We start from the raw sequence: 1,923 nt of genomic DNA, 5'->3' as shown, positions 1-1,923 counted from the left end.
CAGAGGGTTTTCTTGGTAAAAGGTCAGTGTGGTTTCTCGTATTTTTGTTGAAAACCTGGTTTCTGTTGAGCTCTGACAAGGCTGAGTGTGTTACGGGCAGCGGGACAGGGGACGAGGAAACACAGGAACAAACAAGGCAGGGGCAGCCGCCCGACAGGCCTGGCATGGGGACAGCGCTTACAAGTTGGAGACAGGTGGGGGGTGGGGGGATGGAGCTGCAGCCCACCCCTGGACCGCTCCTGCTGAGACTGCCCAGAGTCCCCCTTGGGAGAGGCCTCCTATGTCCAGTGTCCATCAGGAACAGGGCTGCCCAGAGTCCCCTGTTCTCGGGGTGCAGGGTGGTGGGTGGGGGGCTCCTATGTCTGGTGTCCACCAGGGGCAGGGCTGCCAGGAAAGGACAAGGACAAGGTGCGGGTCCCGTCCCCTGCTGATGATGTGCACCGTGCCCGTGGCCCGGTGTGCTCTCTGGGCCAGCCTGGGCTGCCGCACCGGTCCTTGGGCGGTTTCACCAGCTCCGCTGGGCTGGTTGTGCTCCCGTCTTCAGAGCCCTTCCCCGGTGCTTGGTGTTGGCCCCTCCTCCCTAGGCCCCGGCCCCTGGACACCAGCCAGCTCGACGAGCCCGGGCTTGGTCTGCCGGCTAGAGAGCAGGTCGAGGGGGTAGCTGACCAGAGCCGCCTGGGGGCAGGCGGACAAGTCCTTCGGCGGCTGAGCATCGCTGGGCGTGTCTCCTGGGGGCATGTCCCGTCCCACTCCTGCACTCCACAGAGAGAGGGCCTCCAGGTCCACCTGCCCTGCCCCCAGGGCCCACAGGGCTGCATTGGACCTGTCCCCTCCCCTCGTGTGGGCTGGCTCTCGGTGGCCACCTCCTCACTTGGCTCCTGGTCACCTCACTGAGCAGGGCTTCTTCTCCTAGGCGCTGAGCCCCAGGACTGCTGGGCAGGCAGGTGAGGTCAGTCTAGGAGCACACAACAGGGTGTGACACGCAGTCTTCAGTGTCTGACGCTCTGTACAGCGGGACGGCAGTCGTGCCTGTGTTCTCGTGGTCACCCCCACACAGTACCCAGAGCAGTGCGTCCGCCCACGGTCATCGCCACCACCACCACCATCAGAATGACCATCACCGCCACCCTCGGGACCACATCACCACTACACCTCCCATCTCCACCACAGTCACCATCACCACCACCATTGCCATCACCATCACAGTCACCACCAGCACCCTCACTGCCTCCCCACTACCACATGACCATCACCGCCACCCTCACAGGACCACATCACCACTACACCTCCCATCTCCATCTCCATCACAGTCACCATCACCACCGCCAACACTACCAACACCATTAGCAGCATCATCACCACCACCACCTTTATCACCATCACAGTCACCACCAGCACCCTCACTGCCTCCCCACTACCACATGACCATCACCGCCACCCCGCCCTGGCTGCTGCAGCTGTCATCATCACCGTGTCCTCCACTGACCGCCACGATCCCCTATTGACCACCGACCGCCACCACCATCAGCCCCACAATCGCCACTGTCACCACCGCGGCTGCTCCATCAAGCTGTGCAGTTCTGAGGCTGAAGAGGGCGGGGTCCGGTGGCCTTGAGAGGACACAGCCTGGACTCTGAGCCCCCATGGCCCTGCGCTGCCTGGTGCGGTCAGACCGTCTGGGTGGTCTGTGAGGGGCAGCCCTGCCCCTGCTGATCTGCAGATGCTCGGCCTTCTGCTCCCACCCCCATGTGGCACCACCTTGCTGAAGACTGGAGGGGTGTCCACCTCTCCCCACATGCTCACCTCCTCCCTTTGTGTCTCCCGCCCACTGCAGGCCACCGGACCCTCGGCGGCCAAGATGCAGCTGCTGGAGACGGAGTTCTCGCGCACGGTGGGTGAGCTCATCGAGCTGCACCTGCTGCA

General features: G+C 63.7%; 1 protein-coding gene across 1 annotated transcript in view; it reads left to right on the top strand.

Annotated features, from left to right (window-relative positions):
- MAD1L1 (mitotic arrest deficient 1 like 1) overlaps positions 1–1,923 on the top strand; it is a 148,432-nt gene that overhangs the window by 144,557 nt on the left and 1,952 nt on the right. Inside the window, exon 18 of the mRNA XM_004705883.2 lies at positions 1,835–1,920. Within this exon, the coding sequence (XP_004705940.1) occupies positions 1,835–1,920 (86 nt within the window). The remainder of the gene's footprint in view (positions 1–1,834; positions 1,921–1,923) is intronic.

The sequence above is a fragment of the Echinops telfairi genome, unplaced genomic scaffold (assembly GCF_000313985.2).
Source record: "Echinops telfairi isolate 266 unplaced genomic scaffold, ASM31398v2 ScPeMD7_5;HRSCAF=22, whole genome shotgun sequence".
Taxonomy (NCBI): domain Eukaryota; kingdom Metazoa; phylum Chordata; class Mammalia; order Afrosoricida; family Tenrecidae; genus Echinops; species Echinops telfairi.
Note: the sequence above shows the minus strand (reverse complement) of the source record. Positions and strands in the feature narration are given on the sequence as shown.